At 44.0% G+C, this 23,183-nt stretch overlaps 4 protein-coding genes across 4 annotated transcripts in view; 3 read left to right on the top strand and 1 right to left on the bottom strand.

Moving 5' to 3' along the window:
- Positions 1–10,054, top strand: part of LOC149709591 (uncharacterized) — a 35,715-nt gene extending 25,661 nt beyond the window's left edge. Inside the window, exons 3-7 of the mRNA XM_089864976.1 lie at positions 378–569; positions 1,118–1,522; positions 2,411–3,447; positions 4,045–4,134; positions 7,290–10,054. Of these exons, the coding sequence (XP_089721102.1) occupies positions 458–569; positions 1,118–1,522; positions 2,411–3,447; positions 4,045–4,134; positions 7,290–7,634 (1,989 nt within the window). The 5' untranslated portion in view covers positions 378–457 and the 3' untranslated portion in view covers positions 7,635–10,054. The remainder of the gene's footprint in view (positions 1–377; positions 570–1,117; positions 1,523–2,410; positions 3,448–4,044; positions 4,135–7,289) is intronic.
- A 594-nt stretch (positions 10,055–10,648) lies between these two features.
- LOC149709590 (uncharacterized) lies at positions 10,649–13,908 on the bottom strand. Its single transcript, XM_089864975.1, has 2 exons — positions 13,144–13,908; positions 10,649–13,077 (listed from the first exon to the last, which is right to left on the bottom strand). Exons 1-2 carry the CDS (start codon positions 13,394–13,396, stop codon positions 10,937–10,939), a joined length of 2,394 nt encoding a protein of 797 aa, XP_089721101.1. The 5' UTR covers positions 13,397–13,908; the 3' UTR covers positions 10,649–10,936.
- A 120-nt stretch (positions 13,909–14,028) lies between these two features.
- Positions 14,029–18,808, top strand: LOC149709589 (uncharacterized). Its single transcript, XM_089864980.1, has 3 exons — positions 14,029–14,681; positions 16,667–17,051; positions 18,479–18,808. The coding sequence occupies exons 1-3, from the start codon at positions 14,191–14,193 to the stop codon at positions 18,743–18,745; spliced, it is 1,143 nt and encodes a 380-aa protein (XP_089721106.1). The 5' UTR covers positions 14,029–14,190; the 3' UTR covers positions 18,746–18,808.
- Positions 18,809–18,914: 106 nt separating this feature from the next.
- LOC149709588 (uncharacterized) lies at positions 18,915–22,272 on the top strand. Its single transcript, XM_089864981.1, has 5 exons — positions 18,915–20,092; positions 20,700–20,739; positions 20,951–21,027; positions 21,698–21,764; positions 21,844–22,272. Exons 1-5 carry the CDS (start codon positions 20,022–20,024, stop codon positions 22,030–22,032), a joined length of 444 nt encoding a protein of 147 aa, XP_089721107.1. The 5' UTR covers positions 18,915–20,021; the 3' UTR covers positions 22,033–22,272.
- The last annotated feature ends 911 nt before the right edge of the window (positions 22,273–23,183 follow it).

The following is a 23,183-nucleotide window of genomic DNA, read 5'->3' as shown; positions in this document are numbered from 1 at the left end:
TTAAGGAATTTTTCTGTGCGGGCGGGTTTAAAAACCCAAATTAATAACTAAGGAACTGAGCGGAATTAAGAAATAAATTAAGAATTTTTCTGTGCGGGCGGGTTTAAAAACCCAAATTAACCAATTAATAGAACTTTTCGAGCGAGCGGTTTTTATACCAAAATTAAATTAAACTTTTTTTGTGCGGGCTTTTGTTTTAATAATCTGAGCAAAATTTTCAATGAATAAATAAATAAACTGAACTTTGGTGCGAATAGACTAAATGATTTTAACACACGTATCACAATAACAGTAATTATAATGTTTCAGTCCGTTATGATTACTTAAATAGACTCTCCCAATTAACGAACCAGGGGTTGCCAAAAAAGGCGCAACAGGCCGCTGCTCTTTGGGTCATCAGGGACTCGTCTTGGGAACTTGCGCCGCGGGGACGTCATTCTAGTTTCAAATTGGCAATATGACGGCCGGTGCGCGTCGCGCTCAGAATGACGAAATAGATCAAGGAGGACATGGCCGCCGCCCACAAGAACACACTCGCCAAGTAGCTGACCAAAGGACCAATGCCCAAGGTGCTGTGACTTTTTGTTTCCTACGGCGGGAGGGGGGCAAAGTTTACTCAAATTGCTTGCTTGAAGAGTTGCCGTGTTTATAATCAATTATAATATTCAATTAAATATCCATGTTTAATATTGAAAACTATAGCTTTAGTTTGACCAGGGATAGATTTAATTTTAGAAGTAGGAATGGAGAACCGGGTTAGTATTTACTTCAGTCCGACTCATAACCCAGTATAGAGCTCCTCCCTTCCATACGTAACGAAAAGTTTAAATTATTTTATTGGCTCAGGCCGTTGTTGACGGGGACGGCGAAAAATACGTCATTCCTTTTTACCTCTGTCGCTATGACCCTCCTCTTTTTTCATAACCCCCCCCCTCAGTCCCGTGGAAGAGGGTCTGGGAGGGCTTCGGTGCCGTTCCGTAGGTGGGCTGGTGGGGGCACGTTCTAGGTATGGGGGTTCCATTCCGTAGCTCTCTCCTTGAAGGAAATTCCCAGAGTTAAATTAGTCATCCAGGAATTTCACCATTTGAGTTGAGGTGTATCGCTGGTATTCCATTAGATTTAAATGAAAAGCCAAGCTGTGATATGAAGTCGTGGTCGGATCAAGGTGAGCAATTGCGAATGAACTCCGGTGGCGCCTGCGCCGTCGCAGCCCCCATGAGTGGTGGCGAAACGTACCCGATGTTAGCGCCGCCCTCTAAGGCCCTGATCGGTGTCCCCGAGGTTCCGGTTCACGGCGGAAGTTACCGTCGTGGGACGGGGGCGTCGGAAGCAGCAACCGGTAATGGCGACGATCAGTCCTTGCTGAGTTCGTCTTCCAACTCCCTGAAGCACTCCTCCTGCTATCCTTACTGCGGTGGCGCCTCCTCCAAGAACGTCAATAGCAGGTGGATGTCGTTTCGGGGCAGCTCCGTACCGCCCACCAGTGACGTCTACCAAGCTACCACCCAGCCTCTATCTAAAGGTTTGACAACAAAGTTTCCGTACTTGAGGACAGTTACTTTAAAAAGTGGGCTCGCGATGCGGTTTGAGCAATCTGAAGTTGAACTTTCGGGGAAAATTCGGGAAGTGTCAGGGAAATTTATTTAGAACCAAAAAACTCGAGCGAAATCATAAGTTGCTGGAAAATCGGGAAAATAGATTTAAGCATAAGCAGGGTTGCTACGGGTCAGGGAAAAGTCAGGGAATTTAAAAATGAGCCGAAAAGGTCGGGAAAAGTCAGGGAATTTTAAAAGTTTCAGCGAAGTCAGGGAATTTGGTTTTAGTGGGTAAAATTTCTGGGCATAAGTCTTTATTGAAAGAGTAATGAAAGTTTCTCCTGATCCTAATCTCTAGAGCAATGCTTAAAAATGCTGTCGAGAGTTGTTTTTGTAAAGTAAATGTTCTCTAAAAATCTCTTAGACTACTGTTATTTATAGTTAAAATGTTTCTTAATCATTTTGGTGCAACAAATACATTGCAAAACTTAATGTAGATCGCGTTTATTTAATTAGAAGCCCCACTTAAAACGTGCTGTAAACATTTACACTTTCGGCCTAAAAAGGTCAGGGAAAATCTCAGAAAAGGTCAGGGAAAAGCTCAGGGAAAATCTCAGAAAAAGCTCAGGGAAAACCTGGTGGAAAAGCCAGGGAATTTGGTTCTGAAAATTCCCTGGCAACCCTGTAGATGTAGGCGTCACTTCCGGTAGTACTATTTTAGAATGGTAAAGACTTGGTCAATGGAAATTTTCTTGTTGAAATGATGTTTAAAAAATCCTTGGGGACAATTCTTTAGGGCTCACTGGTCTTTATCTTAGTTCAATTTTGACACGGTCTTGAAAATGATGAACTGTTTTTGTCTCCGGTGGTGTTAGGCGGCGGATGTTCAGTTTTATTGGACAAATCAATCGATCTCATCGAACTGACGACGGACGAAGACGCCACACCGGCGAGCGGTACTTGTTGTTCTCGAGACTGTCCGACGAACAGCGTCAAGCAACGCGAGAAATGGCGCTTCTCGCAAAACAAGTGCAAAAGTCTGGATTGCGCCACCAATTTCAGCAAGTATCTTCCAAACCCTGACAATATCACCGACGTGTCTCGCGAATGTAGTGACAATGAGACGCCCCTTTTGCTGTCGCGTTCGAAAACTTGGCGAGTTTGTTGCAGTTCGGACGGCTTCGAGTTACCGCCGCCGCCGCCCCAACAATGTACTTCGAGCGATTGCGTCGTCGCGCCGCAATTACAAATGACGCAATCGCGAAACGACTGTGATATTCAAAGCGGCGGCGCCTCGGTACCACCACCGGATTACGTCACGGCTTCGTCGTACCGCGCTGCCGCCGGGGCTGGTAGCGCGAACGCGACTCCAGCCTGCTACCCGGTTCGCGATAATAAATTGCCCGATTATCGCGATAACACGAAATCGATCGGTAATAGTAACGGCGGTACGCGATACCGCGAGTTGCGGAATGAAAAGACAACGCCGGAAGCCGCCGGTGCAATGGGATTACAGCGTACTTTTGACGAGGAATTTCGGTTGCGCAGTTTGAGTTTGACGCCGACGGTCAATTTGGCCATCTTCGAGACGGAGTCGTGTTCGAGTGACGACGAGGACCACGATCGCGTCACCAGCGATTCCACCAACGATTTGGACGCGGCCTTTTCTAGTTCCAACAATTGTTTGAATCATTTGGAGGTGGCGCAGTTGGGGTTGGTCTCGGCTCCCTTGCTCAATCGAACTATCCCGTGTTCGCCGTCGGCCGCTCAGTTGAGTCTGGCCAGTAGCGTCACGGACGGCGGTGCCCCCATTTGCAAGATCTGTCACATGACCTCCAAGGACGGTGACCCCCTCATTTCGCCTTGTCGCTGTTCCGGCACCATGCAATACATTCATTGCGGATGCTTAATGGTAAAGACCCTTAGACTCTTCCCTTAACCTAACCTAAATTGGCCACCAGAGTCACTGTTCCAAAGTTTATTGAGTTCAGAGGTTATTTTGAGTCGAAAATGTTCAATGACACTAGGGACTCAAATCCTGAACATATTAGGAACACGCAATGCACTACTTTAATAGGGAACTAACAGTTCTGAGCCTGAAACGTCACACCCTGTTCTATCTCTTACTGGAGTTTCATCCCCCCCTAACAGTATTCTACGCGCAAAAATGCCAACCAGAGAGGGGCTACGTGACGTCAGTCAGACTATCTCTTCCCCCTAACCAGTTGTTAGCTCCCTATTAAGGGGTTGTCTGTAAAACACTACAATTAGGGGGGGGTGTACTTCACTTGTGGGACATTCAAAATGGGCTCGTCATAGAAGTTACTTAGAACATTTTCGACTCAAAATTGATGATTTCCCATAGAACCATCCCTTGTCCCACTCGTGTACTTCTCTCCTACAATTACCCTGAAACCTTTTTGAAACGCCCCCTGCACCCGTGGGCATCTGGTCTGTGAAAATCACGTCTTAACCGTGCCGACATGATTTTATTTTTTGTGTTCGTCAGCATTGGTTGGAAATTTCGAGTAAGAAGTCGAGGAAACCGCCCAGTTGCGAATTATGTCAGTATCAGTATCATTGGCACAAGAAGTTCAAGGTATGTCCGCCTCTCATACAATTGTTTGTTCTAATCTATGCTCTGGGCCTGGCTTCGTATCAATTCAGTTTAGGCCTTGGTGGGGAAAGTGTTCAGACGCCAATGTGTGTAAAGTATTTTGGTGTTCAAATTGTCCGTTTCTGATCAAATTGTTCTAACCTATGTTGGGCTTCGTATCAATTCAATTTAGGCCTTGGTGGGGAAAGTGTTTAGACCCCAATGTGTGTAAAGTGTTCAGACCCCAATGTGTGTAAAGTGTTCAGACCCCAATGTGTGTAAAGTATTTTGGTGTTCAAATTGTCCGTCACTGATCCTATTGTTCTAATCTATGCTGGGCTTCGTATCAATTCGATTTAGGCCTTGGTGGGGAAAGTGTTCAGGCTCCAATGTGTGTGGGGAAAGTCTTTAGGCTCCAGTGTGTGTGGGGAAAGTCTTCAGGCTCCAATGTGTGTGGGGAAAGTGTTCAGGCTCCAGTGTGTGTGGGGAAAGTGTTCAGGCTCCAGTGTGTGTGGGGAAAGTGTTCAGGCTCCAGTGTGTGTGGGGAAAGTGTTCAGGCTCCAGTGTGTGTGGGGAAAGTGTTCAGGCTCCAGTGTGTGTGGGGAAAGTGTTCAGGCTCCAATGTGTGTGGGGAAAGTCTTTAGGCTCCAGTGTGTGTGGGGAAAGTCTTCAGGCTCCAATGTGTGTGGGGAAAGTCTTTAGGCTCCAGTGTGTGTGGGGAAAGTCTTCAGGCTCCAATGTGTGTGGGGAAAGTCTTTAGGCTCCAGTGTGTGTGGGGAAAGTCTTCAGGCTCCAATGTGTGTGGGGAAAGTCTTCAGGCTCCAGTGTGTGTGGGGAAAGTCTTCAGGCTCCAGTGTGTGTGGGGAAAGTGTTCAGGCTCCAGTGTGTGTGGGGAAAGTGTTCAGGCTCCAGTGTGTGTGGGGAAAGTGTTCAGGCTCCAGTGTGTGTGGGGAAAGTGTTCAGACTCCAGTGTGTGTGGGGAAAGTGTTCAGACTCCAGTGTGTGTGGGGAAAGTGTTCAGGCTCCAGTGTGTGTGGGGAAAGTGTTCAGGCTCCAATGTGTGTGGGGAAAGTCTTTAGGCTCCAGTGTGTGTGGGGAAAGTCTTTAGGCTCCAATGTGTGTGGGGAAAGTCTTTAGGCTCCAGTGTGTGTGGGGAAAGTGTTCAGGCTCCAGTGTGTGTGGGGAAAGTGTTCAGGCTCCAGTGTGTGTGGGGAAAGTGTTCAGGCTCCAGTGTGTGTGGGGAAAGTGTTCAGACTCCAGTGTGTGTGGGGAAAGTGTTCAGACTCCAGTGTGTGTGGGGAAAGTGTTCAGGCTCCAGTGTGTGTGGGGAAAGTGTTCAGGCTCCAATGTGTGTGGGGAAAGTCTTTAGGCTCCAGTGTGTGTGGGGAAAGTCTTTAGGCTCCAATGTGTGTGGGGAAAGTCTTTAGGCTCCAGTGTGTGTGGGGAAAGTCTTTAGGCTCCAATGTGTGTGGGGAAAGTCTTTAGGCTCCAGTGTGTGTGGGGAAAGTGTTCAGGCTCCAGTGTGTGTGGGGAAAGTGTTCAGGCTCCAGTGTGTGTGGGGAAAGTGTTCAGACTCCAGTGTGTGTGGGGAAAGTGTTCAGACTCCAGTGTGTGTGGGGAAAGTGTTCAGACTCCAGTGTGTGTGGGGAAAGTGTTCAGGCTCCAGTGTGTGTGGGGAAAGTGTTCAGGCTCCAATGTGTGTGGGGAAAGTCTTTAGGCTCCAGTGTGTGTGGGGAAAGTCTTCAGGCTCCAATGTGTGTGGGGAAAGTCTTTAGGCTCCAGTGTGTGTGGGGAAAGTCTTCAGGCTCCAATGTGTGTGGGGAAAGTCTTTAGGCTCCAGTGTGTGTGGGGAAAGTCTTCAGGCTCCAATGTGTGTGGGGAAAGTCTTCAGGCTCCAGTGTGTGTGGGGAAAGTCTTCAGGCTCCAGTGTGTGTGGGGAAAGTGTTCAGGCTCCAGTGTGTGTGGGGAAAGTGTTCAGGCTCCAGTGTGTGTGGGGAAAGTGTTCAGGCTCCAGTGTGTGTGGGGAAAGTGTTCAGGCTCCAGTGTGTGTGGGGAAAGTGTTCAGGCTCCAGTGTGTGTGGGGAAAGTGTTCAGGCTCCAGTGTGTGTGGGGAAAGTGTTCAGGCTCCAATGTGTGTGGGGAAAGTCTTTAGGCTCCAGTGTGTGTGGGGAAAGTCTTTAGGCTCCAATGTGTGTGGGGAAAGTCTTTAGGCTCCAGTGTGTGTGGGGAAAGTGTTCAGGCTCCAGTGTGTGTGGGGAAAGTGTTCAGGCTCCAGTGTGTGTGGGGAAAGTGTTCAGGCTCCAGTGTGTGTGGGGAAAGTGTTCAGGCTCCAGTGTGTGTGGGGAAAGTGTTCAGACTCCAGTGTGTGTGGGGAAAGTGTTCAGACTCCAGTGTGTGTGGGGAAAGTGTTCAGGCTCCAGTGTGTGTGGGGAAAGTGTTCAGGCTCCAATGTGTGTGGGGAAAGTCTTTAGGCTCCAGTGTGTGTGGGGAAAGTCTTCAGGCTCCAATGTGTGTGGGGAAAGTCTTTAGGCTCCAGTGTGTGTGGGGAAAGTGTTCAGGCTCCAATGTGTGTGGGGAAAGTCTTTAGGCTCCAGTGTGTGTGGGGAAAGTCTTCAGGCTCCAATGTGTGTGGGGAAAGTCTTCAGGCTCCAGTGTGTGTGGGGAAAGTCTTCAGGCTCCAGTGTGTGTGGGGAAAGTGTTCAGGCTCCAGTGTGTGTGGGAAAAGTGTTCAGGCTCCAGTGTGTGTGGGGAAAGTGTTCAGGCTCCAGTGTGTGTGGGGAAAGTGTTCAGACTCCAGTGTGTGTGGGGAAAGTGTTCAGACTCCAGTGTGTGTGGGGAAAGTGTTCAGGCTCCAATGTGTGTGACGTATTTTGGTGTTCAAATTGTCCGTCTCTGATCCAATTGTTCTAACCTATGTTGGGCTTCGTATCAGTTCAATTTAGGCCTTGGTGGGGTTAAAGTGTTCAGGCGCCAATGTTTATGGGGAAAGTGTTCAGGCGCCAATGTTTATGGGGAAAGTGTTCAGGCTCCAATGTATGTGACGTATTTTGGTGTTCAAATTGTCCGTCACTGATCCAATTTTTCTAACCTATGCTGGGCCTGGGTATCACGTGTTCAGGCGCCAATGTATGTGACGTATTTTGGTGTTCAAATTGCAGGTTCGTCACTGGCAATTCCCCCACTGTTCACGTCGGGACAAAGTGTTGCACGCGTTGTTTTTCATTTCGGTCATGATCATGATCGGTTGCGCCACGATCACGATCATGTGTTTCAAGCAAGACAAGGGGACGAAGGTGGACCCCGACCGGACCGAGTTGACCGACTCGGAAATAGTCACGCTGGTCTGCGGCGTCCTCTTCTTCTTGGCCTTCTTCGTCGCCATGTACGTCGAGGTCAAAGCGCGCAACACCATTTACAAGTTGCTCGTGCGCTTCGTCTACTTGAACCAGCAATGGTACATTGACGAGTACGAGAAAAAGGATAGCGCACCCGTCTCCGTCTAATAACCCCCCGCCCCTAAACACGCCCCCTTTGTCCTAATTTAAGGTACTTACGCCACAATTTAATATAATAATATTTTAAAGTTTCCAAGGCTTATAATTGTTCGCGTTTCGGTACATATCCTCGTTCTCCTTCACCAAACAAACAACTCACGAAGTTGCCGTGCACACTCTAACAACCATAACCATAAGTTTATAAGTGATATGTTCCTTCCATAAGTATGATATGCACTTCCTGTACAAGTTCGTAATGCTACTGAGGAGACTTACAGCTCGAGCTATAGTTCGAGAAGGAGAACGACGGAAGCGAGTCTGCAATTGAAGTCCTATCTATACTCGGTGCAAGTGGTTAATTAATTTTGCAGTCCATCTTCTTATGTAGTCTGTATTCTAAGCCTTTGTCAGCAGCGCCTATCTATGTGACAAGCTCCAGTTTCTAAGTTACCAGTGACTGACAAACTTATGGAATGAACATATCTTATGAACTTCTGCTCTAACGTAATTTGAAACAAATGAAGGCATCTGGTTCATGACGGTTAATTTTTATTCATAAAACTTATTTTAAATTAGTAGGTACTTTAATCCGCTACGAAAAGCGATTAAATTGTCTTTTAAATATAGATCAATTTAATTATGAAATATTTTAACTAAATATCTTTGATTACGATCTTGTCATTAAAGCAACATTGATATAAGCGTAAGTATGAGGATGACGCGGTGTGGTTACCCCCTTTGTAAATTTAAGCCCCTCCCCCTTAATTTTGAATTTTCCTCCTCTCCCCCCCCCCCGTGGTCACGCTTTGGTCACGCCTTCTTTGATAAGACACGCGTGCGTCGTGAAAACTGAATGAAGGGATCTTGAACATTCTAAGTCATTTTTTAAATTAAAAGTCAGACTTTGATCGCGAAAAACACAAGTTTTATGATCGCGAAAAAAAATTTTTATTTGGTACTTACGACAATTTATTATAATTATTATTATTATTATTAATGTTTCTCGATCACGTGATGAACAAAACAGAACAATTACCCATGAATTTGTACAGTTGCCCCCCCCCCAAGTGGTGAATTGCGTCACAGTTCACGGGTGAAATAATGGTTGAAAATCGCCAGCACAAATTAATTAGTATGTCAGACAAATATAAAAACTTACGTGGTGTTTTTTTAAATTTAATTTTTATTAATTGATCATATGACCAATGGATACATCCGCAATTCTTAACATCAAAAGTATATAGATATAAAAGCAAAAAGTGCATACTATACTTCGTTGACATTTGCTGGCGCCGTGTGATGTTCTCGAGAAGCCACGCCTCCTTTACCAACAGAATAGTGTCGACTCCTCCCCCTCTGCGCATGATTACCTTTTCAACCGGGAACAGGCTGTCCCTTTCAATAGAGTGCTGTCAGCTGTGACGTCAGATCCAAGGTTAAACGTCACGAGTCTGCCTTTAGCAATGGGCGGCCATGACAGTTACCGTTTTTTCTTTATGGGAAAACAGCATGGGTGACGTCACACCGGCGCTTCTGACAGCACTCTTTAGGCTCATAAAGGATGATCAAGAAGTGATATCTAGTTTATTAGGGAGAAGGTATAAATTCGCCTGCACATTTATAATCTAGCTCTTTATCTCCAGTCCAAACGTTACGTAGCCTGCCCGGGCGGAGTTAATCCCCCCCCCCCCCCCGCGGCCTGCATCTGATTGGTTCTTGAAAACTCGTGCACGTCAGCGCGACGCGAATGAGTACCAAAATTACTTGTACTTGCCTATTGAGGAGAGGCTGCGAAATAGCCCGGCGGCCTCCTTTTACGTCCCCCCTTGTATTTTGAAAGGGGGACTGCAGGACTATGGCGCGCACCAATACTTAGGCTGCATCTTATACCTTCTCCCTAATAAACTAGATATCACTTCTTGGTAAAAATGAACGTATCACGTATTTACTACTATGACATCAAGAAGCTCTTCTCTGATTGGTTAGATCCTGTACGGGGTAGTTTGCTTATTTCAGTTTACGTGTCGTCTACAGTTAACTAACCAAAGGCAGCTAGGGAATCGTTAATGAAGTGTACTTTTTCGTCTTTATAACTATATGCTTTTGTTAACCCCAACCTTACCAGGCGCGAAATGAGCTGGTTGGTCGGTGGGGAGGACGCCCATTGGTCGTATCTTCGAGTCCAAACTATAAATGTACTTGTAATTAATTAATTAATTGAGTGAGGACTTAAAGCGATTATTATTAAGTGAAATTACAAAAACGTGGCGGTGAATCGCGATTGAGACGCCACAAGAAGAAGAAATTAAGAAACAAACAATTTGATGACGATGACGATTTTTTATACCGGTTGACGGAACTGAACTGATTCGGTTCTCGTCCAATTATCAATTATATAAAAAAATAAAATTGAAGGGAATTTGTTTTAATTCATTCGCTCCCCCATTCATTAATATTTCTTTAACTATTATAAATGCAGGAACGGGGAAAAGCGCTTTGTCTATGAAAAAAACAAGTCACGAAAATGGTTTCGGTCATATCTGCGTGTGCTTGAAGAAGACTATGTGGGAAAGTAGCGCTTTAAGTGTTTTGGAAGGCGGTACTAAGGGTAAGTATCTAATGTAGTACTTCAGCTCGATATGTAAGTACAAAATATCGTCTGTGGTTATCCAATTTGAAGTCTAGCAAAAGTATATAGAATGAAACAAAAGTACTAAGTACACTTCGTTGCAATTTTCTCGCGCCATGTAATATGAGAAGCCCTCGCTCCTTAATCCCATAATAGTATTGCGTATGATACGACAGGGAACAAGTCGTGACTAGGTTCACCGAGCTCTAGTACCAAAAATTAACATTGGGATCGCCAGCATCGTGTATTTACCATTTTCTATAACCCTATGACGTCAATAAGCTGCTCTTCCCTGATTGGTTAGTTCTTGTAGGCGGTTAACTTAGAGGAGGGTAGTTTGCTTATTTCAGTTTACGTGTCGCGGAGAATTGTTAATGAAGTGTACTTTTTCGTTTTATATCTATGCACTTTTGAGTGTATTAACGATATTCCAAGACTTTATGAGGTATATTAAAATGTTTAATGTATCTTTAATGAACGGTTGAAAATTACATATTTATTTATGTTACATTTTATATACATTACATGTTGTTGTTCCCAAACGGGAGGGTAATTATTGGAACAGCCTGTATTTTATAAATAGGTTCTTAACTTAAATGGTAAAATATTTCCTTTCAACATTAAGGAATAATTGTAGATAGTTAAATATGTTTTTAAAAGAAAGGGGGTTATAAACGAACTCTTAGTTAATGTAATTCGGTTTGTAGTTTTTATGCAAAGGCTTAACTCTCTGAGTACGCGACAGACCCAATCTCAAAGTTGGAGTACGTGCTCTATTTAATGCTGGTTCCTGCTCCAACAGCGTCGAAGCCACGTCCTTTGCATTCCAAAGGAATCGGGCATCGGCCGGTGGCATTGGACCCACTTTCCGTGGCGCGTCCGCATTCACGTCACTCGGAAGAATACTTATTAGGCTTAGTGACTCTGCTGCATTTTTATCAATATTTTCAGCGTGGCTCTCTCTCGGAATCTGATTGGCCAACAGTTCGGTCACGGGTTCAGAAACTTCACTGTTCATTGGCTCTTCATTCGGTATCTTGGTTAGGCTTAGTGACTCAGCGTTTTCATCAATATTTTCAGCGCAACTCTCTTTTGGAATCTGATTGGCTAAAGGTTTGGTCACGGGTACAGAATATTCCATGTTCTTTGGCTGTTCACTCGGTGGACTACTTATTAGGCTTAGTGACTCGGCGTTTTTATCAATATTTTCAGTGCAACTCTCTTTCGGAATGTGATTGGCCAAAGGTTCAATCACGGGTACAGAAACTTCACTGTTCATTGGCTCTTCATTCGGTATGTTGGATAGGCTTAGTGACTCGGCGTTTTCATCAATATTTTCAGCGCAACTCTCTCTCGGAATCTGATTGACCAAAACTTTGGTCACGGGTTCCGTAAATTCCCTGTTCATTGGCTCTTCACTCGGTACGTTGGTTGGGCTTAGTGACTCGGCGTTTTTATCAATATTTTCAGCGTGGCTCTCTCTCGGAATCTGATTGGCCAAAGGTGTGGACACGGGTACAGAAAATTCCATGTTCATTGGCTCTTCACTCGGCGGACTACTTATTAGGCTTAGTGACTCGGCATTTTTATCAACTTTTTCAGCGTGGCTCTCTCTCGGAATCTGATTGGCCAAAGGTTCGGTCACGGGTTCAGAATATTCCATGTTCATTGGCTGTTCATTCGGTATCTTGGTTAGGCTTAGTGACTCGGCATTTTTATCAATTTTTTCAACGTGGCGCTCTTTCGGAATCTGATTGGCCAAAAGTTCGGTCACGGGTGCAGAATATTCCATGTTCATTGGCTGTTCACTCGGCAGACTAGTTAGGCTTAGTGACTTTTCAGCGTGGCTCTCTCTCGGAATCTGATTGGATAAAACTTTAGTCACGGGTTCCGAAATTTCGCTGTTCATTGGCTGTTCACTCGGTATGTTGGTTAGGCTTAGTGACTCGGCGCTTTTATCGAAATTGCTAGCGTCGCTCTCTGTTGGAATCCGAATAGTCACGTGATCGGTTAAGGGTATGGAGAGCTTGACGTTCATTGGCTGTTCGTCCGGGATGTCGGTTAGGCTTAGTGACTCGGCATCGATTTCCTCGAATCTACTTCCGCGTTGTAGTACGTTTCTTTCAAAATGGCCGCGATCTTTCTCTTTCGCCAATTGATCGGTTAAGGGTACGAAAACATCGATGTTCATTGGCTGGCCAAGGACCGCCTTAATGCTGAGACTATCGATGTTCGGCGCTGGTTTGAAGGTCAACTCAAAGTCACTTAGTAGAGCGTGTAACTTTGTGTTCAACTTGACCGTCTTGACCCTTGAAGATGATTCCTGGCGGAGTTTTAGGCGTTTCACGGGCATAGGGGGTTCCAGTGGAAGACCGAGGCTTAAAGAAGCTCGGCGTTTGCGATTGGTCGCCATTTCGTAGCGCAATTTGACTGTATTGTCAAGAAAATACTTGGTTACTTCTTCGTGCACCTTAAAGTTTAGTCTTTCCCTATGATTTGTGTCCGGATCAAAGACATTAACGATGACATCGGACATTGATGACGTAGTACGTCGAGTCAGTGAGCCAGTTGGCTTCCAATTGGTCAGGGACCTTTGGACGCGTATCCAATCCTCCTTTGACATATTCAAAACGAAGGTATTTGAAGTAGCTACGCTGACCAGGTCAGATTCAGCGGCCGGATCCGTGACGTCACGATGATTTTCACCGCATTCCAACGCTGATTGGCTGTAAGTTGAGAATACTTCTTGGTCCTTGAAAGCTCGCGATTGGGTGTAAGGTACAACGTTGTTGTCCAAATCGAATTTATTTGAAAAGACTTTTTCTACAAAGAAATCATTTTCATATTCTCTCGAATCTACTCGAAGCCCTTGAAAAGTATTAGGCTTACCAGTTGGTACAACTTGTTCCAGTTCAATTTCAAAATCGTTGTCTCTTTGAGACCTCGTGGATGGAACTACTTGACCATCGATGATCCAAGTTGGATCGTCGTAAATAGGCGAGGAAGACAGAAGTTCTACATTTTTCGCGTAGTGATACTGAATGGGGCATTCGCACCATTCTTTCTGGCTGTTAGGCTTAGCATCGTCATTGAGGATTTTCGAGAAAAACTCGTCCATCTCTTCCAAAACTTGATCGTTCATTTTGTTTAACTTAATTAGAACGTTTAGGCCTAATTGCGGTATTTATAATGTTATTTATAAACTACAATTCGTCCTCGGTATAGTAGGTATCTATCTCATTGGTAGGTACCTTTAGCCGCCCGTATTTTGAATTTGAAATTCGTCTGCTACTTAAAACTAAGAAAAACGGGCTGAACAACAGCATTTTAAATCCCCAAAATTGGAAAACGGAATTAGTTTTATTGCTAGAAGTTTAATTGATAAAATTTTAGAAACACATTAATTATAAATGTTTTAAAGCTTAAATTCTCAAATATGTGATTATTTAATGCTCAAATTATGAATCCGTTGAGCGCGTGAGCGAGTGCGCTATGATGAAGACCTAGATGTCTGGGAAATAGCACACTTCCTTTGGTTCAAAACCAGTATATTAATTACTTGGACTAGTTTTTATATTCAAGAATTATGGGTTACTGGTCCTCAGGAGCAGTTTTTTAATTGCATATCTATAAGAGAACAAACGCTGGGACTACTCCGGAGACCAGTTTATTATTTCGGACGCTAGAGGGAGCCACTGGTCCCAAGAACTACTTTAAAAAAATATGCTTATTTCCCAGACTGGAAGTCTGGAACTTGAAAAACCGTAGCAGACGATCGATTGTATTTGGAAACTAGCTTTCTGCTGCATCGTCCGAAGTCGGCAGTTGAATATTTTGGCGGCAATTTCGGCTTTCGCGATCCTTATAAACGCGGTTAACGGAGTTAATTAAATAAATGAATTAATGAGTTAATTAATATTAGTAAATACATTAAGTATGAGAGCCAACTGCGTTATTTGCTCGGACCTTTTAGACGGTGACAATCCAAACGTGACTACGCCGTGCGGTCACGTCTTCCACCAAACTTGCGTGTTGCAATGGTTCGAATATAACAAAACGTGTCCGGCTTGCCGCAAAAGCGCAACGGCAAACAAATTAATCACGATTTACCTGACTGTTAATGAACCGGAAAAGGGTGAAGAGAAATGCAGCAACGTCCTCGAAAATGAAATTTGCAACTTGAAATCGACAATCAGGACCAAAGATCAACGCATTCGCAGTTTGGAAGAGAGGGCCAGCGAGATTCAGTGTTTCGTGGTCAAAGCCGAAGGGGAACGCGATGACTTTCAACGACAATTAATGGACAGTATGGGTCAAGTTGCCGCCTTGAAAATGCAATTGCGGCAAGCATTGAAGGAAAATACCCTGAATAAAAAATACGTGGCTGAAAATCACAGATTGGAGAGTCAACTCGTTTTGCTTAAGAAGTAAGTGATAACCTTATTATTTATCCATCAAATTAACATTAATTATTGTCCAAATTAACATTTATTAATGTCCAAATTAACATTTATTAATGTCCAAATTAACATTTATTAATGTCCAAATTAACATTTATTAATGTCCAAATTTAACATTTATTATTGTCCAAATTATCCTTAATTTTTGATTAAAATTATCCTTAATTATTTATTAAATTTATCCTTAATTATTGATTAAAATTAAAGTAAAAGTTCAGGTGCCGCGTAACTGATTATACCTTAATTAAAAGAACGGCTTTATTCTAAATATAAAAGGAATTAATATTAAGTGAAAAATAAATTATCTCTAATGATAATTAGCATTTAATTAGTATTAAAAATAATCCAGGACTACCGCGCCAACTGCCATTGCTTTAGTGACGTCTGCTTGCCCGAACCTCTGACCCTTACGGGATTGGTTGATTTCTCAGAGGCTGAGAGGGGTAAGGTAAGCATAGCCCACTCGATCACGCGCGTAAGGAATTAAATTTAGCAGGCGCCACTAAAGCAATGGCGGTTATCGCGGTAGTCCTTGATTATTTTTAAGAATAATTAAATGCTAATTATCGTATTATAGTAAGAAATCATTTATTTTAATATTTAATTCCTTTTATATTTAGATAAAGGCAAATAATTATTTTAAGGTATAATCAGGGATAGATTTAATTTTATAAGAAGGAATAGAGAACAGAGTAAAAGTCCCGGACCCCCTTCCACGTCACGGGGGGAAGGGGGGTATGAAAGAAGAGGCGGGAGGTAAAACAGGGTTCATACAAACCTGGAAAACCGGGAAAACCTGGAAAAATCAGGGAAATAAATAGTTGACAAAAACCTAATGGAAAATTCAGGGAAATTTAGAATTTTTAGTAAAATTCAGGGAAATCAGGGAAATTTGCGTCAAACAGTTGCCGAGTAATTAAGCAAAATGTTCATGAACATACCCTCCATAGGAAATGCATTAGAATATACTTTGGAGGCTCGTAACTGTGGGTCTATTAGAGATAGGGGGATGTCCTTTGAGTATGTTATAGTCCTATATGCCCCCCATCTAACCATACTAAAAACTTTGGGCTACGACAAACATTGGCCGAGTAATTAAGCAAAATGTAAACAAACAACCCCCCTCCATGGGAATAGCGTTACACCCAACTTTGGAGGCTCGTAACTCTGGTTCTACTAGACATAGGGGGGACGTCCTTTGAGTATGTTATAGCCCAATTTGTCCCCCATCTAACCATACTAAAAACTTTGGGCTACGACAAACAGGGGCCGAGGAATTAAGCAAAACGTAAAGAAACAACCCCCCTCCGTAGGAATAGCATTACACTAAACTTGGGGGCTCGTAACTCTGGTATGTGGGGAAAAACCTGGAAATCTCAGGGAAATTTGTTTTCCAAAAGTGGTATGAACCCTGTAAGAACAGGAATTACTTATTTTTCGCCGTCCCCGTCAGCAACGTCATCAAAACCTAGTTTAAAGGGACTGTAAAGCAGGCATCGGCGGGTGGGCAAAAATTATTTGAAATACGTCAGAGGCACGTGACCGACGAGAGGCGTGGTCCAAAGAAGCTTAGTTCGTTTTATGTCGAAAACTACCACTTCATGGAATTGGCGCTGCTATCTCGCGAAAAACAAGGACAAGATGTCTATTTCCACTCCATGAGGAGCCTTTGTATCTTGGCATCACGTGATGTCTGTGACGTATTTCAAATGATTTTTACCCACCCGCCGATGCCTGCTTTGCAATGAGCCAATAAGATAATTTAAACTTATCGTTACGTGTTGGAGGGAGGGGCTCTATACTGGGTGGTCTATGAGTCGGAGGGACTGAAGTAAATACTAACACCGTTAGACTCCATTCCTACTTGTAAAATTAAATCTATCCCTGTTAAGCTATAATCAGTTATGTTACGTTCCCTGACCTATTGTAATTGTTGCAATTCGGAATTGCAGCGTGGAAGCGATCATTAACAATTCTGAATCGGACATCAACGACATTTTAAGCAATTACGGCGATGACCCCACGAACCTGAGTCACATGGCGACTTATCTTTCAATGATGAAAAGGCAACTTCAAATGTCAACGGAGGAAAAGTGCTCGTTGCAACGAAGCAATCGCGAATTTCGTAAAAAGATTGGTCTTCTGAATTCCGAGTTGAACGACGCCCGACGACAAATCGAAGGACAAAAGTTGGAGATCAAACAGTTGACGGAGAACTTGGACCGCTTGGAGGAAACGGGCAAACGCAAATACATTCCCCCCAACGCCACCGCCAAGAGACCCCTCAACGACTCCTTCGGAACGCCAATGACTTTAGATACCACGCTCCAAGAAAATGTAAGTTACATGAGTTTTACCTTCTTAAACGCTTTGACTTGAAACAAGGAGAATGAATAAGAGGGGAGACTAGGAGTCCTAAAACGATACTGTGTCGTTCCCCGGGGTTACCATGGTTACCCCCGCTACCCTCTCATGGCAAGAGAGCGTACAATCTCGCGCATGCGTTCAAGCCGCGTGAGCTTGTTTATAATTTTGAATCTCCAGGCCTCGTTTGTTTCTAACAACGGCCACCTTTAGCAACGGCTGTAGGCGCTACCCCTCCCCTTTCCAGAACGATTCTCCCTCTTATACATCCTTCTTGGATTTGTTAAAGCGCGTCGCCACATTTTCAGATCACCTTTTAAATTTAGACTTAACAAAATCTAGTCAGAATTGAGAGATGTATTTTAAATTGTAATGAGACGCGTCACGCGTGCCGTGCCATGTGCACGGGGTTCGCCTTCGTTAAGTCTATTATTATCCTACCAGGAATACACGCGCTATAATGGGAATCATTGCCTAGCCAATTACACTAATTAATCTAATTAAATTGAACCTAATTTCGTTAAAGAAACGCGAATACTTATAGTAGCGTCGCCCTTATTACGTTTCTAATGGTAGCGTCTCACTTATTGATATTATGTTGCTTATGATAGTGTCTCACTTATTGTTATTAGGTAGGTTATTTCTGGTAGTGTATCGGATAATTATAAAGGTCTTTACATATCCCAAGCGAAAAAAAAAACTTCGCGGTTTCGAACCTGTGGCCTTCCGTGAGTGAGGCGGATGTGTTAACCACTACACTACAGATATGTTATTATGGGTGACCGAGAATACAGGTCCAAAACGTAAAGAAACAAACCCCTCCATAGGAAATGCATTAGACTTTATTTTGCAGGCTCGTAACTCTGTTTCTACTAGAGATACGGGGATGTCCTTTGAGAATGTTATAGTCCAATTTGTTCCCCGTCCAACCATACTAAAAACTTTGGGCTATGACAAACAGGGGCCAAGTAATTAAACAAAACGTAAACATACCCCCCTCCATAGGAATAGCATTACACCCAACTTTGGAGGCTCGTAACTCTGTTTCTACTAGAGATACGGGGATGTCCTTTGAGTATGTTATAGTGCAATTTGTCCCCCATCTAACCATACTAAAAACTTTGGGCTACGACAAACAGGGGCCAAGTAATTAAGCAAAACGTAAAGAAACAAACCCCTCCATAGGAAATGCATTAGACTATAATTTGCAGGCTCGTAACTCTGTGTCTACTTGAGATACGGGTATGTCCTTTGAGTATGTTATAGTCCTATTTGTCCCCCCCCCTCCTTCGTTAACATTTGCTCCGTAGGATACTCTATATATGGGAAAAACCTGGAAAACTCAGGGAAATTTATGTGAACCCTTTTTGATATGAAGGAGTGGTTTTGTTTGATTTCAGACTCCGACGCCCCTGAAACGTCCCAAGATCAATATGGTCAACGCTTTGGTGACGAAACTGAACGCCAAGCAGCGTGATGGTCAAGATAGCGCCTTACTTGACGTGGGAAAGCGACTCCTGAATAATAATAAGAGGGGCGAGGAGGAGGAGGGCACTTCTTGCATTCGACAGGGTTACGACGGGATGGGGGGACACTCCAAACACATCAGCCGATCCACTCCCGTCCTCAAACACAAATTAGGCAGAAAAATATCCTTTAAAAAATGATCACATCTCTTTTTCAATCTTTTCTTGTTGATTATATTAAACGCCTCGTCATCTTTGCGAAAATGTATGTCCTATTGATTTCGAGTGATGACGCGCTCGTCCTCCAGCTGGTGTGTCTTTTGAATGTAAATCGCGTGGTCAAGTCTCCCTCTGGCCCCCGCGCGCAATTATATTATGGTCAACATCGTAAATATTTTAGTGGGATCATACTAAGCCCGCTAAGTTACACTTCCGGAAACAATTCCGGAAGGCACGCGAAGAACACGCCAATCCTACCTTGTCCAAACTAAGAATATAAACTGCTCAATTGGAATCATTCTGCCCCCAATTATCCCAAGGTCTTCATTTCTACGCGGGCTATGTGGGCGGAGCTTGAGCATTAACCGCGTAGCGCCAATTAAATTCTGATGACGTTTTCCTAAGTTCCGTCATTTCATTGGTTGGTAAGAACGAGAGTCGCGCAGCAAGATAGATTACTCGAAAGGTAAGTGAAATTCGTCATCCACAAAATCCGCCAATAAGGAGCTAACAGTTCTGAGCCTGAAACGTTACACCTTGTTCTGTCTCTGGTCTCTTACTGGAGTTTCATCCCCCCTAACGGCGGGTTGGAAACAGTGTATTCTACGCGCAAAAATGCCGCCAACCAGAGGGCGGGGGGCTGCGTGACGTCAAACAATCTCTTCCCCCTATGGATACGTTGCGTGAAAATGGGTACGCCATGATTCCTAGTTTCCGTATGTATGATCTGACACCCTCGTGACCCCGGCAGTAGTCACAAAAGTACTTATTGTCCCCCCAAGGCCTAGCTCGTATTGATACGGCCCAAGTGTATTTGGTGGGAACCAGCTTCTACTTGCAACCTTTCTCGCTGTATCACTGAAAGGGCAATTTAATTTAGCCATAATAGTTTAGGGCCAAGGTAGCTAGAGAGAGAAGAGTTCTAGGCCTATAGTTCTAAAAGTTGAATTTCTCGCACGCGAAGTTGTTTACACGAATTTTTTTTTTCCATACGGACCTTTTAACTCTTTGATACCGAAATTGAAAGCTTTAATGGTTTGCGGTTTTAAAGTTTGTCCGCGCCTTTTAAGACGGTAAACAAGACTTCTTCGGGGAAACACGATTAACGTTAGCATTAAGTACTTTCCATTTATAGCTCTCGGTTGCCAGACTGGGTTTTTGCGACAACCATTCGCGACGCGCTAAATAAAATTGCCATTTAAAAATTGCCATTCGAAAGCTTCCATTACGGACGGTTAACTCGGGTTAAGGCGAAAAAATGAGCTGCCAGATATTTGGGAGTACCTTTGAACGTGTCGAGAATTCGACCACGCGATTCTACAAGTACAAGTAAGTACTCTACTAGGCCTACTGTTATAAGTTCGTAAGATATGTTCACCATAATTTCGTCTAACTGTTTACTGAGGGCTTGTAACGAAGTGAGTCAGGTAGGCCATAGATTCGAGGTAAAGCGACATACGCCTGGTCAGGCGCCGAATTGAAATTTTTAACGCGGCGAGAGCCACTTATCCGCTGTTATTCGGAGCCAAACCCTTTTGGTTATAAATAAACCCACTATGATACCAGGGGTAGATTTAATTTTAGAAGTAGGAATGGAGAACGGAGTAATATCTGGGCGCGCGTCAAAGTCCGACCCCCTTCCACGGGACGAGGTTAGGGGGTATGAAAGAAGAGGCGGGTGGGTCACAGCGACAGAGGTAAAAACAGGAATTACGTATTTTTTGCCGTCCCCGTCAGTAACGTCATCAAAACGTGGTTTAAGCGAGCCAATAAGATAATTTGAAATTTTCGTTACGTGTTGGAGGGAGGGGCTCTATACTGGGAGGTCTATGAGTCGGACTGAAGTAAATACTAAGCGTTAGACTCCATTCCTTCTTCTAACATTAAATCTATCCCTGATGATACGTATTTTAAAATCGTGTATGCTTGTTTTTAGAATGGCCGAAACTGTTCAACTTCCCGTTGGAATGTGCGAGGTATACTAAATGGGATATCGTGTGAGGAACACATAAGAGCTAAAAGGAATCATTGCGCTACAGCCATTGTAGGCCTATCTAGGCGGGCTTTGTGGGCGGAGCTAGACTATGACTCGTACCATCTTGAGGGCACCTTGAAACTCCTTTTATCTCTATGGATTCCCCTGTGAAATCCATCAGTAATATTGTTTAAATCTGGGCTTCATTTCAGGAACTTTTGCTTCAGGATTCCCTAGTTAAATTATTTGACAACATTAAAGCCGTCTTTTTAGCTACTTTTAACATTGAGTAAGCATCGAACAACAGGCAGCCATATATCTAAAGCTTACTACTCATTAGATTAGCCATTCTTCAAACGCTAGTATAGCTACTCTCCAAAACGAGCTAACGCGTAGTAAGCTTTAAAATAGAAGGAAGGAATAATTGGCCCAATTTCTAGTGAGAGAAACCCCGTGACTGGGTGTCAATATTGGGGCTCTGAATTTCGGTGCCAATGCTGACGAATTCGTCACCTCGCGCCAATATCCCTAGTAGCTCTAAATATCTATAAAGCATCACTCGTTGGTCCCGAACGTCGTAACCCTCTAGTGGGGGCGAATAGTATTCTCTATTACAAAGATGCCTCCAACACAGTTCACTCCCCCTCTCTACCGAAATTACTCTACATACGTAAAGTTCGTATTCTTCTATCTCTTAGCTCAGTGTCTAGCCCCCTACTAGGTGCCTGCAGTCTCCCCTCTTACTAGAGCGCGCACGGTCTACACCCTCTCTCTCTCACTAACTAGGACACTAGTGACTAGTCACTCTATAGTCGGGTCGTCTCATGGATACTGTATTCCTTCCTTCTATCTTTAAGTATATGATTCCCTGGAAAGAATTTTATTTATTTATTATCGCGACAATATTCCAATTTCGTTTGATTCGTCGGCCACCAACGCGCTTTGTTTGTTCATTCAAGGATGGTGTACGTTCCCATCTCGTTTCAAGATATGAGAGGAAATGGAACATTCATAGGAAAAATTAAGGCGCGTCAATATTTAAATTTGAATCCAATGAATTAGGTAGATCGAATGAATGAATGAATGATTGCGTTGTTGTTAATAGGACGTGGAAGGGGTGTTGTTCCCGGCCGAGATCTCGGACATTGCTTTGACGAAATCGTGGTATTACACGTCCTATTTCGGGATGACTGAAATTGTCTTAATGACGTCACCACCCAAGATGGTCGACAAATACTCCACCAATTTCTTCAACATGGATGATAGCGTAAAGTTGCAATACAATTACCTATAGCTCGTCAATTTTAGGCCTACCCGCGCGACACACTAATAGGGAGCTAACAGTTCTGACGTCCCTGAAACGTCACACCCTGTTCTATCTCGTACTGGAGTTTCATTCCCCCTAACGGCGGGTTGGAAACAGTATTCTACGCGCAAAAATGCCAACCAGAGAGGTTGGGACTGCGTGACGTCAGACTATCTCTTCCCCCCTAGCCGCAGTTGTTAGCTCCCTATAGGTTGGCAACGCGGTTTCAGGTCGTTGCGATGATCGTTCTGGGGATTGCGACGCTTCCTTGGCTCTCTTTGGTGTCACTCGAAATCGAGAGATTCCTTGGCCCGGGTCTAAAACGCCTTCGAAGTAGTAGCATCAAGAGCCTCCTTAAGAAGTACCCCAAACTTTGCTGGAGTTTCTTGTGTATCTTCTTTTGCGAACGTCAGTGTTTTGTTAATTACTTCGAAACTGCAAAACCTTTCGTGCAATGAGACGTTTCTCGTTGCAGCCTTTGACCGTGTCCCGAAGTCGATTCCCTGGCGTATGATCTTCGGTTCCTGGTTGGTGGCCATCTCCATCTTGTCGACGTACATGAGCAGCGTCTTTAAGACGGAATTGTACTCGAGCGATTACTTGTACATCGACAGCTTGGACAGTTTCAGCGCCAACACCGAGTTAGCCCTAAAATTCGTCGAGAACAGTAATTCGCACAATTACGTCAAGCAGTGGGTAAGAATTAGAACTACATGGCGACTATCATTTGAAGAGCGATGAGTGAGAGCACGCGATACCGAATTTACAGGAGAAAGACGTGGCCAGGAGAAACGCCAAGCTCTCTTTGAAATCGCGGAGTAGTTTCGCGGACATCGAGGACATTTTGGGAGAGGATTTTTACCGAGCAATCAGTCGAGGAGTTTTCGGCTACATTATCCCGCGGTTCTACTTGGAAGCCATTATGGGGTTTATCTTGGAGGGCGCTAAGACCAACAATCTCTTCATCTACTACAGCAAGGAACACATTAAGGGCGTCACCTTCGTTTTCCCAGTTAACCCCAATTTGAAACAGTGTCCCCACTTCATGGAACAAGTCAATTTGGCGTAAGCTAATACTTACTTTGTCTTTCAGGTATTTCTTATCTCCGTTTGTTTGTTTGTTTGTTTGTTAGAATGTT

Source organism: Phalangium opilio, unplaced genomic scaffold (assembly GCF_054372755.1).
Source record: "Phalangium opilio isolate 3A_F unplaced genomic scaffold, DU_Popi_V2 ptg000013l_1, whole genome shotgun sequence".
NCBI lineage: Eukaryota > Metazoa > Arthropoda > Arachnida > Opiliones > Phalangiidae > Phalangium > Phalangium opilio.
This window is presented reverse-complemented; position numbering and strand designations above follow the sequence as displayed.